The sequence below is a fragment of the Pelodiscus sinensis genome, chromosome 18, assembly GCF_049634645.1.
Source record: "Pelodiscus sinensis isolate JC-2024 chromosome 18, ASM4963464v1, whole genome shotgun sequence".
Taxonomy (NCBI): domain Eukaryota; kingdom Metazoa; phylum Chordata; order Testudines; family Trionychidae; genus Pelodiscus; species Pelodiscus sinensis.
The window spans coordinates 2,216,377-2,227,225 of record NC_134728.1 but is presented as its reverse complement, the minus strand read 5'-3'; the positions used below and the strand labels follow the sequence as shown (position 1 = coordinate 2,227,225).

Genomic DNA, 10,849 nt, shown 5'->3' with positions numbered 1-10,849 from the left:
TACTCATGGGAGACCCGCTGCAAAAAACCAGTCAATCCATGGAGCGGGCGTGCTGGGCACTAGTGCTTAAGGCACCAGCCACCGCCTTCCGATAGCTCCGTGCCTCAGTTTCCCCATCGATGCCCTGGACAAATGTGCCCCCCCCCCCGACAGAGGGTGTTGGGAGGGTCCCTGCATGGTGGGCTCTGAAGACGGTGGAGAGTCTCCGAGAGAAGGTGCAAGGGGACGCACGAGGTTTATTGCAAAGTAGCTGCCCCGGCACATCCGCCGTGGAGGGGCCGGTACCTGCTCTGCACGCCCCGAGCCCTGCTGGAAACAAGCCCCCACCCCCTCCCCCGGCGCTGCCCCTCCGCAGGACGCGCTCTCCTTCCGCATCCCAGGGAGGTGGGGAGGGCCCCGCGGGCGCTTCCTGGCGGGTGAGGTTCGCCCAGGGAAGGAGAGGGCCCGGCGGGGCTGCTGCGTTGGTGTCCAGCGCGCACCATGCCCCCTAGCTCCCCCGGAGCTCCAGGCCACAGACCTGCGGGGGGGGGGGTGCTGATCCCTGGCTCCCCCCGCGGCGCAGGGCAGGCCGAGCGTGGGGCTGGCGACAGCGCAGCTGACTCAGCTCCGGGAAGGGGCAGGCCCGGGTTTCCGGGTGGAGCTGCTGGCAGCCTATCAAGCCTTGGATTCACCTGCCTTGGCGGAGGGAGGGGAGCGGGCGGCTGGCGGCGCCCCTTGTGCCTCGGTTTGTTTTGTGCTGACCTGCTCGGAGTGGAGCGAGGGACGCGCTGCCCCTGCGGCTGGGCCCGGGCCAGGAGGTAGATCGGCGGGGCAGCCTGCTGCCCGCCCCTCCCCACGGAAAGGGAAGCTGCCGGGACTCCCGCTTTGGCATCGCCCCCCCCCCCCCCCAGTCATTGGGCAGCTGCCTTTGGAGGCCTTCTGCCCGTCTCTGGGGTGCAAGGTAAGGGGGCCCCCCCTCACTTTGGTTCAGAGCACCGGGGGGTGCCAGGACCTGGGTTGCATCTCACCCAGTCCCTGGGCTCCAACCCGGCCAGGACCCGCTGCCTGTGGAGCTAATGGAAGGCACCCGCAGGGGTGGCATCTCCCTGACCTCCTCAGGGCTGTGGGTCTGCAGCTTTGGCAGACTGCCTGTCCTGTCTCACGCCGCTGGGGAGGGCTTGACTGGCCCTCGAAATGCCGGGTTCTGTGTGGCAATGCCCAGCTCCACCCTCCCTGGGATCCAGTGGCCTGGAGTTCCACCGGCTCGCGCTTGCCGAGGGTCTCCAATAGGCTGAAGAGACCTGGCTGCGTGGAAGGTTTGGGAACGTTGCCTTCCTTCCGCCTTCCGGAGGCACGGTCGTGGCGAGCGGGGCTGTGCGGAGCGGGAGGGCCCGGGGCGGGTGTGACCCATCCCTAAGCCCCATCTCCCGCTCTCCTCCCCAGGGCCGGCGCGGGCCAAGCGATGGCGCTGCTCGTCCACCTGCTGGCGTGCGTCTTCGGGATGGGCTCCTGGGTGGCCATCAACGGCCTGTGGGTGGAGCTGCCCCTGCTGGTGACCGCGCTGCCGGAGCAGTGGTACCTGCCCTCCTACCTCACCATCACCATCCAGCTGGCCAACGTGGGGCCGCTCCTGTTCACCCTGCTGCACAGGTTCAGGCCCGGGCTGCTGAGCGAAGTGCCCGTCATCTACGGCGTGGTGGCCGTGGGGACCCTGGCCTGCCTGCTCCTGGCCTTCCTGTGGCGTTTCACCTCCCCCATCGCAGGGCAGCCCCACAGCACGGCCTTCTTCGGCCTCGCCTTCTGCCTGGCCCTGGTGGACTGCACCTCCTCCGTCACCTTCCTGCCCTTCATGGCCCGGCTGCAGCCCAGCTACGTCCCCACCTACTTCCTGGGGGAAGGCCTCAGCGGGTTCCTGCCAGCCCTCGTGGCCTTGGCCCAGGGCGCCGGCGTCGCCAGGTGCGCCAACGTCACCGCGGGCAACCACACCGCCGCGGGCTTGGAGACCCAATATCTCCCGGCCAACTTCTCCACCCAGGTCTTCTTCCTCCTCCTCGCCGCCATGATGGGGGCCTGCCTCGCCGCCTTCTTCTTCCTCACCAGGCTGCCCGCCGCCTGGGAGCTGTCCAGACAAAACTTGTGTCCTAGCAACATCAGCCTGCACTCCTTTCAGGAAACCCCCGGCGACGGCCCCCAGCGGCCTGGGGGAGGAGAGCCAGCGAGCACCGAGAAGGGCTCCGGCCCCTCACCCCCGGAGGGGGCTACCTACTCTCTGGCCACGTTCGCCTTCATCTATACCCTTGTGACCTGGGTGAACTCGCTAACCAACGGGATCCTGCCCTCCGTGCAGGCCTACTCCTGCTTGCCCTACGGCAACGTGGCCTACCACCTGTCTGCCACGCTGAGCTCCATGGCGAACCCACTCGCCTGCACCATCGCCATGTTCCTGCCCAGCAGGTGGGTGCCCCCGCCATGCCCCTGAGCCCCCGGGGGCCGGCCGGGTGACACCCACACCCCCATTTTGCACCAGGGCTGGCTCACCCCTCCGAAGGTCTGGAAACCCCTCCTGGATACTGACTGCCCCCAACGGGAATCGGGGCCATTAAAAGAACCGTCGCCCCCCACCGCCACCAGCTTTCGTGGGGGCCAGTGGCCAGGAGGGTCAGTTCTGGGAGGCTAGAGGTAGGCGCCCGAGTCCGTCGCTAGGTGGCAGGAGCTGCCTTGATTCCCTGTGGCTTTGCTCAGCATCTTGGAAAGTCAGAATGTGGATTTAGGATGGAGCCGCGTGCTAGGCCGCCAGGTTTGGAAATTGTGGTCGTTCCTGGGGTGCCCGGCTCTCCCCGCCCCACTCGCTGTCCCGGGTGCAGCCCCGCGGCTCTCCAGGCCTGCAGGGGAGTGGAACGCAAAGTGGTACAAACGAGACCCCGGCCCTGCACTCAGGTTTGGAGTGCCCCACGGGGGGAGGGGCGACACAGGTTTGGAGCGCCCCACGGGGGGAGGGGCGACACAGGTTTGGAGCGCCCCACGGGGGGAGGGGCGACACAGGTTTGGAGCGCCCCACGGGGGGAGGGGCGACAAAGGTTTGGAGCGCCCCACGGGGGGAGGAGGGGGGACACAGGTTTGGAGCGCCCCACGGGGGGAGGAGGGGGGACACAGGTTTGGAGCGCCCTACGGGGGGAGGAGGGGGGACACAGGTTTGGAGCGCCCCACGGGGGGAGGAGGGGGGACACAGGTTTGGAGCGCCCCACGGGGGGAGGAGGGACACAGGTTTGGAGCGCCCCACGGGGGGAGGAGGGACACAGGTTTGGAGCGCCCCACGGGGGGAGGAGGAGGGACACAGGTTTGGAGCGCCCCACGGGGGGAGGAGGAGGGACACAGGTTTGGAGCGCCCCACGGGGGGAGGAGGAGGGACACAGGTTTGGAGCGCCCCACGGGGGGAGGAGGGGGAACACAGGTTTGGAGCGCCCCACGGGGGGAGGAGGAGGGACACAGGTTTGGAGCGCCCCACGGGGGGAGGAGGGACACAGGTTTGGAGCGCCCCACGGGGAGAGGGGGAACACAGGTTTGGAGCGCCCCACGGGGGGAGGAGGGACACAGGTTTGGAGCGCCCCACGGGGGGAGGGGGGACACAGGTTTGGAGCGCCCCACGGGGGGAGGAGGGACACAGGTTTGGAGCGCCCCACGGGGGGAGGGGGGACACAGGTTTGGAGCGCCCCACGGGGAGGAGGAGGGACACAGGTTTGGAGCGCCCCACGGGGGGAGGGGAGACACAGGTTTGGAGCGCCCCACGGGGGGAGGGGCGACACAGGTTTGGAGCGCCCCACGGGGGGAGGGGCGACAAAGGTTTGGAGCGCCCCACGGGGGGAGGAGGGGGGACACAGGTTTGGAGCGCCCCACGGGGGGAGGAGGGGGGACACAGGTTTGGAGCGCCCTACGGGGGGAGGGGGGGGACACAGGTTTGGAGCGCCCCACGGGGGGAGGAGGGGGGACACAGGTTTGGAGCGCCCCACGGGGGGAGGAGGGGGGACACAGGTTTGGAGCGCCCCACGGGGGGAGGAGGGGGGACACAGGTTTGGAGCGCCCCACGGGGGGAGGAGGGACACAGGTTTGGAGCGCCCCACGGGGGGAGGAGGAGGGACACAGGTTTGGAGCGCCCCACGGGGGGAGGAGGGGGAACACAGGTTTGGAGCGCCCCACGGGGGGAGGAGGAGGGACACAGGTTTGGAGCGCCCCACGGGGGGAGGAGGAGGGACACAGGTTTGGAGCGCCCCACGGGGGGAGGAGGGGGAACACAGGTTTGGAGCGCCCCACGGGGGGAGGAGGAGGGACACAGGTTTGGAGCGCCCCACGGGGGGAGGGGGGACACAGGTTTGGAGCGCCCCACGGGGGGAGGAGGGGGAACACAGGTTTGGAGCGCCCCACGGGGGGAGGAGGAGGGACACAGGTTTGGAGCGCCCCACGGGGGGAGGAGGGGGAACACAGGTTTGGAGCGCCCCACGGGGGGAGGAGGAGGGACACAGGTTTGGAGCGCCCCACGGGGGGAGGGGGGACACAGGTTTGGAGCGCCCCACGGGGGGAGGGGGGACACAGGTTTGGAGCGCCCCACGGGGGGAGGAGGGACACAGGTTTGGAGCGCCCCACGGGGGTGGGACAGACCCAATGGCTGGGAAGCCCTTGCTACCCCTGTACCTGTGTGATCGGCAGGTCACAGCCCCATCAGCAAAGCAGCAGAGGTGTTTTCTGCTCTGGGACAGAGCCCGCCAGGGGAGTTTGTTCCCTGACTCTAGGGGTGGGAAACCTCAGGCCTGGGGGACGGATGCAGCCCCTGGCTTGCCTGAATCCGGCCTCTGGGGCTCAGGGCCCCCCTACAGCACTGGAAGCCCACACTGGTGCTCCAGTCCCCACGCCCCTCCCGCTGTCTCACTGTGGGGGCTGGAGCCCACAAAATCGACAAGCCTGGGCCCCCAGGATCTGGTGTGTGCGGGGAATGTGGGGGGGAGGGTCTTTCTCCTTCCCAGTCAGAGGCCACATCAGAGGGGTTATTTTCGGAGGGTTTGTTGGGGGGTTTTTTGGTTGGCTGGTTGGTTTTTTGCCTCTCACGTGTGTGCGGCCCCTGGCTGCTTTTTCTGTAGGTCCGCGGCCCCCGACCCAGAAAAGGTTCCCTGCCCCCGCTCTCCTGTCTGCAGGCCCTGGGAACTGCCCAGATGCCAGACAGGCAGCCGGCGCCAGTTCCCAGCCTCCGCCGTGGCGGGTGGGACTCCCCCGCGAGCTCTGGCAGCTGTGACTCCCGGCCGGCTCCGCGGGGCAGGGAGGGTGGAGCCGATGCCCGGCTGGGAGTCACTCTTTGCATCCCACACAGGTCGCTGGCCCTGCTGGGGGCGCTCTCGCTGGCCGGGACGGGATTTGGGGCTTATAACATGGCCATGGCCGTCATGAGCCCGTGCCCCCTCCTGCAGCGCTCGCCGTGGGGCCACGCCATCATCGTGAGTAGCTGGTCTGATGTCCGCCCCCGCCCCCGCCCTGGTCCCCTTGGCCCGTCTCTGGAAAGTCTTTGCTGCCCTCCCTTCGGCTTTGGCACCCGGAGCCCAGCCCGGGGCCTTCCCCTTCTCGTGCTGCCCGCCCCCGCACGGTGCCAACGGCGGCTGCCCGGAGTCAGCTGCCAGCGGCGTCTCTTTCTGCCCTGGCAGGTCCTGTCCTGGGTGCTCTTCACCGGGAGCCTGAGCTATGTGAAGGTGATGACCGGGGTGATCCTGCGGAGCCGGAGCCACAGCGCTCTCGTGTGGTACGGGGCGGTAGAGCAGCTGGGGTCTCTGACCGGGGCCCTCCTCATGTTCCCCCTGGTGAACATCTACGGCTTCTTCAAGTCCGCCGACTACTGCAGCCTGCAGTGCCCAGCCTGAGCCTGGCCGGCCGGGGCTCTGAGGGGAAGCTCTGGCCAGGAACTTGCTGGCCAATGACATCGTGGACGCCAGCGACTTCAGAAAACGCCTCCCCCCCCCCCCCCCCCCGTTCGCTTTGGCTGGGCGCCTCTCCAGGCTGCAGCCCACGTGGCCGAGTTCTGGCTGCCCCAGCCCAGCCTCTTCTGCCTCCCTCCCCGTGCAATGTTCTCCCCCCGCTGGGACCCACTGGGCCGGTCGCTGGGTCCCTCTCTGAGCCCCTTGTCTGCCTCTGGCCAGAACCCCCGTGTCCTCTGCGCAGGGCCGGGGGCACCAGGACACCAGACGCCTCGGCTCCAGTTCTGGGCTGTTCTCAGAAACAACAAACTCCCCCCCCCTTGTCACATTGAACCAGTAACTGCTGGGCACTGAGCGCCCCCCTGTATGCAGCACCCCCCCTTTGAGCCCCCGAAACTCCCCACTTCCTCACAGCTAGTCAGCCCTGATGCTGGTTACGGAGAGACCCGGGCGGCTCCAGCAACACTGGGCACCGGGAGCCGGCCGGCCGGAGAATAAAGGGCTGAGCGGGGCCTCTGCTAAGGAAGGGGCGCGGGGTCCTGGCCGGTGGTGTTCGCAGGCCCTGGGTGGAGTGTGAGGCCCTGGGCTCTGGAGTTCACCGGAGCCCAGCGCCCGGGCTCAGGGAGGGGCCGTTCTCTGCCCAGGGAAAGGTGTCTGCCCGCAGGACCATCCTGCCCAGAGCTGGCTGCATTGGAGCCCCCAAGGACTCAGCCGGGCACCTCCAGGAGCAGGCTGTCCTGGGCACAGGAAAGGCCGGGGACTCAGCGAGCAGGGGGCACGTAACCGCGCCGGGTCTGTCCCCGGGCCCCTGCCAGCCTGGGTTCCAGGAGAGCTCTGTACCTTGTCCCTCCCTCAGGCTGTGGGCGTTAACTCTTTCATGCCCTCTGGGAATGAGGCTCGGAGAGGGCATCCCCTCCCCCAACGTGCCCCCCCCTCCCACCACAGCCTGCAGCTGTTCTACCATCGACCCCCGGCGGCGCCCGGACCCCCTGCTCCTGGAGGAGGGGGAGGGGGAGCCAGACAATGGTGACGGGAGCCCCGGCCCCCCGTCGTGCGTCACAATTAGGGAGCGGGGTGTCAGCTGCACGGCTGGGATCATCAATCACGCCCGGGGAGGGGAGCTGGCAGCAGCTCCTGCCAAGGGGGACGCAGGGCGACCCAGTTACCATAGGAGCCGCGCAGCAGCCAGGAGATGGCTGCTCCCAGGATGGGCAGGGTGGGGGGAGATGGAAGGGCCCCCAGCCTGTCGCACGCTTGCACCAGCCTCTGCCACTGGACGATCCTGCCCAGAGCTGGCTGCATTTCAACCCCCGAGGAAGCGGCTGGTGCAGTTGTGTGCAGGGACGGGGGCTCTTCCATCTCCCTCCTCCTGTCCCGGGAGCGGTGCTGAGCCTGGGCCCAGGAGGCAGCTGGGGGCTCTGTGATCAGTCCCCCCCCCCCCCTCGGATGTACTGCAGCCCTGTGCCCTAGCAGAGAAACCCCGCCCCACACCCGGACAGCGGCTCAACAGCGCGATCCCCAGAGCCACCCACTGCCCCTGGCACCCCTGCCTAGGAGGCGCCACCTGCTGTTTGGACGAGGGGTGGGTGTGCGCCTCGCCCAGCGGGCCCTGGCCTGGCCCTTTCGTGCTGCTGCCCAGCCAATGCTCTGAACGAACTGGACGCGAGGCCCCGTGCCAGCCGCTTCCCCGGCTGCGCCCAAGCCCCTTCCTGCAAAAGGCTGGCGCCGGCTGCATTGCGTTCACCCGGCAGTGTCCCAGGGAGCAGGGCTGCCTAGCAGTGGCCTCCCTTCCCACCTGGGGAGCAGGGAGCCTCCCACGGCAGGCTCCCCAGCCGCTCCTGCACGGGGGCAGGCCCCTGTTCCCTGCTGGCAGAAAACTGTGGTTTTGGGAGCCTCTGGGATGCAGGTCGCTAAAGGATGACATGAGGATGGGGCAATGTTCCCAACAATCTTTTTCATCCATGTGTGGAATGCATTTTGTTCTCTGCACCGAGGCACGTGTGAATGTGCACCACCCGGAGACGTGCAGACCGAGCTGTGGGCGCTCTGCCGAGCCGCCGGGCAGCCCTGGAATCTCTCCTGAGCGGCCGCACAAGGGCTCAGCATACAGGATGGACGGCCCCAGCCTTTACAGTATGGGACAGACAGACACCTGTGGTGGAAGGAAGGGGAGTCCCACTTCTGGCCCATCCCCCCATGTGACACCCCTGGCCCAGTGGGGCGCTGTCCCCATCTGCTGGAGCTTCACGCCCCACGTGCGAGGGATCCCCCGGCGTTTGCCTCGGGCACGGAGGGTGTGAACTCCCCGATCCGACGTGGGCACCTTGCCACCCGAACCCCGCACAGCTGGGCCATGGGTGATAGGCCTGGACCTGGCGGGCTGCTGGCAGCGTGCTCTCCGGGGGGGGCCTTCCTCTCCAGGGGGGCTGCCGAAGGAGCACAGCTCCAGGTGGGAGCTGCAGCCGTCAAAAGCCCTTCTCTGCCCCCTCATCCACGGTCACAGGGGGGAGCTCGCACCTTCCCGCCACTGGGGGGCACCGTGCTCCCCGCCCCCAGCCAGGGGCTTCTTGCCTAACGAATGTGGAGCTAATAAGCAGCCGCCTCGGCCTCCTTTGTGCCCCTGTGGCAGGCGGGCGGCATTGAGATGCAAAGCGCTCAGGGCCGGGGCCTTCCCGCAGCCCCCCACGGATCCCAGGCTGCAGCTGGCCAGACGGGGCCGGCCCCACCTGGACCGCCCAGTTTCCAGGCAGAGATCCCCTCTGCCATCTGCTCGCAGGCCGACACGCTCCCCTTCCGCCGCCCCCGAGCGTGTGGGGCCGGAGGGGGCGCTGGCTGCATTCGCGCATGCTCCTGGGCTCCGGGAGCCCAAGGTGCCGACGTGTCCCCCGCCTGCCGGGCGGGCCGGGGGGCTCAGAGATCCCAGCCGTAAGCAGCGGGGCCGGAGGGAGCAGCCCTGAGCTGGGGGAGCACCATGCCAGAGAGGGAAGGGTCTGGTCTCCAAGGAGCCATGCACAGGGGTTGGGAGGGTGAGTGGTACGGGGGTGCCTTGTGGACGCTTTGCTCATGTAGGACCTCCGGTGCCACGGCAGCGCACGCACCCTCGGAGCCAGCCTGGGCAGCCCAGCTGGCGGGGACGGGTTGGCGGGGGGGCAGACTCCCCAGAAGAAGGGGACCCTCCAGCCCTACAAAGCCCCTGCCTCTGGATTGTGGGGAAGCCGTGGGGCACGCAGGCTTTTGGATCGGGCCCCATGTTTTTCCAAAGCCATTGACTGACATGGAGTCAGAACCTCAGGCCCCCGGCATGAGCCCTGTGGCCCCCACCCCCTGTGCCCTGTGCCTGCCGGAAAGCCCCAGCTTTGCTGCATCTGGAGAGCGCCTGGCTCTCTGTAGCCCAGTCCAAGGGCCTGTCTCCGGTGCTGCCCGAGACCCATGTGAAATCCAGGCTTGGGATCCCTGCGTGTCGCGACAGTTGCTGACTTCCTGGGGCTTCACAGCAAGTGGGAGCAGAACCAGGCTGCGTGTGCACGTGCGTATACGTGCGTGTGTCTACCTGTGCGCACACGTGCCTCTGTGTGTGCACATGTGTGTACACGTGTGCACTGGCATTGCGCCAGAGGGCCTGAACGAGCAAAGCGCCCACAAAGCACCTCCGTAGCAGAGCGCCCCCCCCCCCCAACCATGCACATAGCTCCCCCGGCTCAGGGCTGCGTCATCCAGCCCCACTGCTTATGGCTGGGGTTTCTGAGCCCTCGCACACACATGCACGTGCTCTGTCACGGAGCAGACAGCAGGGCCCTTCTGTCATTAAGGAGCGGAACAAGGCCTGGTGTTTTTCCTCCACAAGAGCAGTGATAGGAGACCCGTAAATGACTGATCCAGCAATGGACCGGCCTTGTGTTGCATCTGCTTGATTTGGGGTGAGGGACAGCGGCCTTATGAAGAGAGATTTGTCCTACTTCATGCAGACGTGGTTGCCTCATCTCAGAAAAGATCTCCTGGCATTGGAAAAGGTTCAGAAAAGGGCAACAGAAATGATCTGGGGTTTGGAACGGGACCCATCTGAAGAGAGATTGAAAACACTGAGACTGTTCAACTTAGAAAAGAGGAGACTCGGGGGATAGGATAGAGGTCTGTAAAATCATGATCGGTGGGGAGAAAGTGAATAAGGAACAGTTATTTCCTTATTCCCATAGCACAAAAACTAGGGCGCACCAACTGAAATGAATAGGAAGCCAGTATAAAACAAACAAAAGGAAGTTTGTCAACCTGTGGAACTCCTTGCCAGAGGATGTGGTGAAGACCAGGGCATTAACAGGGTTCAAAAAAGAGCTAGATAGATTTAGCTAGATAGACCCAGTCAGGCTGTCCTTGGCTGTTGGTCTCCCTCGCCACGGCATGACTCCAGGGGACAGCCCTGTGGCTGCGGAGCTGCTGTGTGAAGCACATTTGGCGTGTTGCTCTTAGTAGCCAGCTGGCCCCGTCTGGCTGATGAGGTGGGTCAGCGGCTGGCACGTGACCATTTGTCGTGTGCTTCGATTTATTTTAGATCCGAGGGAAACCACGGCACTCCAGAGAGACTTAACCACTTTCTTATTTAGGGCGAGCTTCAGGCAGTTAACAGCGTTTACATTTTATAAGCTTTAAAAACAATGACTACACAATTGAAACCTTAAATACTCTACGTTCTGAAGCAATTAATGTAGGGCAAAGCAATGCAAAAGCAATGAATAGAGTGTGTTATAATACAATAATCAAGCCTAGTTCACTTACACTTCACCCGTATGCCACCTGCAATACCAGGCAGGTTGATTCCGACCTGTTGGGACGCCAGGCACTGGGGTTGCGGATATGAAGGGCCTGTTTACTTCTAGTTACATCCAGCAGGACCTACACTCGCGGCTTCTTGCGCGAGTAATATG

At 66.1% G+C, this 10,849-nt stretch overlaps 1 protein-coding gene across 1 annotated transcript; it reads left to right on the top strand.

The window, feature by feature from the left end:
- Window positions 1-307: 307 nt before the first annotated feature.
- Window positions 308-9,546, top strand: SLC52A3 (solute carrier family 52 member 3). Its single transcript, XM_025179620.2, has 4 exons — window positions 308-940; window positions 1,423-2,433; window positions 5,336-5,459; window positions 5,664-9,546. The coding sequence occupies exons 2-4, from the start codon at window positions 1,442-1,444 to the stop codon at window positions 5,874-5,876; spliced, it is 1,329 nt and encodes a 442-aa protein (XP_025035405.2). The 5' UTR covers window positions 308-940; window positions 1,423-1,441; the 3' UTR covers window positions 5,877-9,546.
- Window positions 9,547-10,849: the final 1,303 nt, after the last annotated feature.